This window comes from Mus caroli, chromosome 8, assembly GCF_900094665.2.
Source record: "Mus caroli chromosome 8, CAROLI_EIJ_v1.1, whole genome shotgun sequence".
Lineage (NCBI taxonomy): Eukaryota > Metazoa > Chordata > Mammalia > Rodentia > Muridae > Mus > Mus caroli.
Window position 1 is genome coordinate 60,791 of NC_034577.1, and position 2,880 is coordinate 63,670.

The window sequence follows — 2,880 nt, forward strand, 5'->3', positions numbered from 1 at the left end:
GTGACCAGCTGCTTCCTGCCTGTGGATGCCATGTGACCAGCTGCTTCCTGCCTGAGGATGCCATGTGACCAGCTGCTTCCTGCCTGAGGATGCCACGTGACCAGCTGCTTCCTGCCTATGGATGCCATGTGACCAGCTGCTTCCCGATGCTATGACATCCCCACCATGCAAGCTGTGAGCCAAGATGGAACTTCCCTTCCTTAACCTTCTTCTTGATAGCCTTTGTCTGTCTTTGCAACAAGAAGCAAAAGTCTACCTCCTTTTACTTACGCCTCTTTGTAGAACAACATGAATCCCAGGAGATCTCGGAAGTCGGGGGGCCAGTAGGGTTCCCATCTCAGCAGGATCTTGTCAAAAGATGTCCGAATGAAAGAAAATTTAAGCAATTCATTTTCACCTAGAAATGTCCAAGAGAAAAAAAAAAAGTCAGGCAATCAGAATAGTGAATAGTTAGTTTCAGGCCAAAATATTCAACCTCCTCCTGCCTCTTTGGGAAGAGAGGTAGGATTGAAGGATGGCGGGAGTCCTATTTTCATTTTGTTGCTGTGATAAAATATCATAAGAAAAAGTCACTTAAGGGAGGAAGAGTTTGTTTGGCATATAATTACAAGTCAGATTATCATTTCAGGGAAATTAAGGCAGGAAGTCAAACCATTAGTCATTTCTCATCATCCACAGTCAACAGCAGAGAAAAATGATGCATGAATGATGCATGGATGATGCCTACTTGCTACTTTTACTTAATTAGCTTTCTCCACTCTCATGTTGTTCAAGATCCAAGTCATGGAATAGCACATCTCATTTCAACTAACAATCAAAACCAAAGCCAAGCCAGCCAAGTGTACTTGGTGAGCTCTGGGCCAACATGAAACCCCCAAAGGAATTAATTGTGAACCAAAAAAATGCTCCACTGGTATGCCTACAGGCCAGTCTGATCTGGAAAACTCTTCAATTAAGGTTCTCTTTCCATGTGATTCTGGATTGTGTTGACAATTAAAACGGGGGTGGGGTGTATAATCGGCTACTGCTTACATGGATCTCATCCACATAAGCAGAGGACTGGTCTTGCTGAGTCTGAAAGGTGGGGAGTCAGCAGACAACTACGTATTGAAGACTTAACTGAATATAATGCTCAACTGAATCCTGGATGACCCATGCCAACGTAAAAAGGACAGCTAATCAGCCACTTTTGAACAAAGGGATGGAATTGTTTATGTGTGTGTATATATACATGTGTATGCATGTCCATGTATGTGCAGGTGTGATGGCTAATCTTGGTCAGCAACTTGACACACCTGGGAAGAGAGAACCTTAATTGAAAAGCTTCCTCCATCAGATCGGCCTGTGGTCATGTCTGTGAAGCATTTTTTTGATTGATGATTGATGTAAGAAGGTCCCAGCCTACCATGGGCAGTGCCATGCCTGGGTAGGTAGCCCTGGGCTATATAAGAACGGTAGCTAACCATAAACAGTATTTTTCCATGGTTCCTGCCTCCAGGTTTCTGCCTTAATATTTTGCTCTGAGCCCCCTAAATGATGCATTGTGATCTGGAAATGTAAGAAAAATAAATGCTTTCTCCCCCAAGTTGCTTTGGATTAGAGCAACAGAACTGAACCATTTTTCAAGTCCCAAACTTCATCTTGTTGTTGCTTCCCAGGTGATATAAACTGCTGCATATACTTCATTAGCCTTGATGCTCTCAGCATGAGTTTTATGATTATGGGACATAAAACATTGTACTTTGTGGAACTGGCTCAGATAAGATACATAAAGCCTGCCTCTGGCAGGCAGGGAACAGCTTACTTGGTGAATATTCCAAGTATGTGAATGCTCAGGTGTAAGCCTGGGGATCTGAGTTCTTTCCACAGAACCCATGTTTGGGGGGGGGAGGAGGGGGAGAAGAAAGAAAGAAAGAAAGAAAGAAAGAAAGAAAGAAAGAAAGAAAGAAAGAAAGAAAGAAAGAAAGAAAGAAAGGAAAAGAAAAGGGAAGGGAAGGGAAGAAGAAAGAGAAAGAGAAAGAGAAAGAGAAAGAGAAAGAAAGAGGGGGAGAGAGGGAGAGGAAGGAAGGAAGGGAGGGAGGGAAGGGAAAGAGAAGAAAACTCCAGCCATCATGGCTGTGGTGGCTTGAATGAGAATGATCCCTAGAGGCTCATATGTTTGCATGCTTAGTCTCCTGTTAGTCAAACAGAGAGTCCCTGCAAAGAGGCCAGGATAGGTCATTGTGTGAAGATGTGAAAATAAAACCTAGATGGCATTGGAGGCCCCAAGATGTTGGAGATGCCAGAGTTATGGGGTGTCTGCCAAGGAGAGCTGCCCAAGGGAGAGAAATGTGCTGCATCAGCAAAGCTGGGAAGTAAGAGCCGCCTAATAGAATTTGGAGTTTGCCATTATGGGCTTCAGACTTGCTTTGGTCCAGTATTTCCTCACCATCCTCCTCTTCTCCCTTCTGGAATGGCAATTATATTCTGTGCCACTGTATGTTGCATGTAATGTATTTTTGATTTTACAGGGGTTACAGTAAAGAGATTGCATTGAGTCTCAGAAGAGACTGGTTTTTTAAACAGTGTTGAGACTGTGATTAGTGAATATGGGGGATTTTGAAGTTGGATTGAATGGATTTTGTGTTATGATATGTCTATAAGGCTATAGAGGCCCAGGAGTGGAGCACTGTAGTTTGAATAAGAATGGTCCCCACAAATCACCATGCCAGACCTAAAGCTGTACTACAGAGCAATTGTGATAAAAACTGCATGGTACTGGTATAGCAACAGACAAGTANACAAATGGAACAGAATTGAAGACCCTGAGATGAACCCACACACCTATGGTCACTTGATCTTTGACAAGGGAGCTAAAACCATCCAGTGGAAAAAAGACAG

The 2,880-nt window shown here is 43.2% G+C and overlaps 1 protein-coding gene across 3 annotated transcripts in view; it reads right to left on the minus strand.

The window, feature by feature from the left end:
- Positions 1-2,880, minus strand: part of Insr (insulin receptor) — a 132,075-nt gene that overhangs the window by 46,058 nt on the left and 83,137 nt on the right. For all 3 annotated transcript variants that reach the window (XM_021170873.2, XM_021170872.2, XM_021170871.2), the window contains exon 7: positions 271-397. In XM_021170873.2, coding sequence (XP_021026532.1) covers positions 271-397 — 127 coding nt within the window. The remainder of the gene's footprint in view (positions 1-270; positions 398-2,880) is intronic.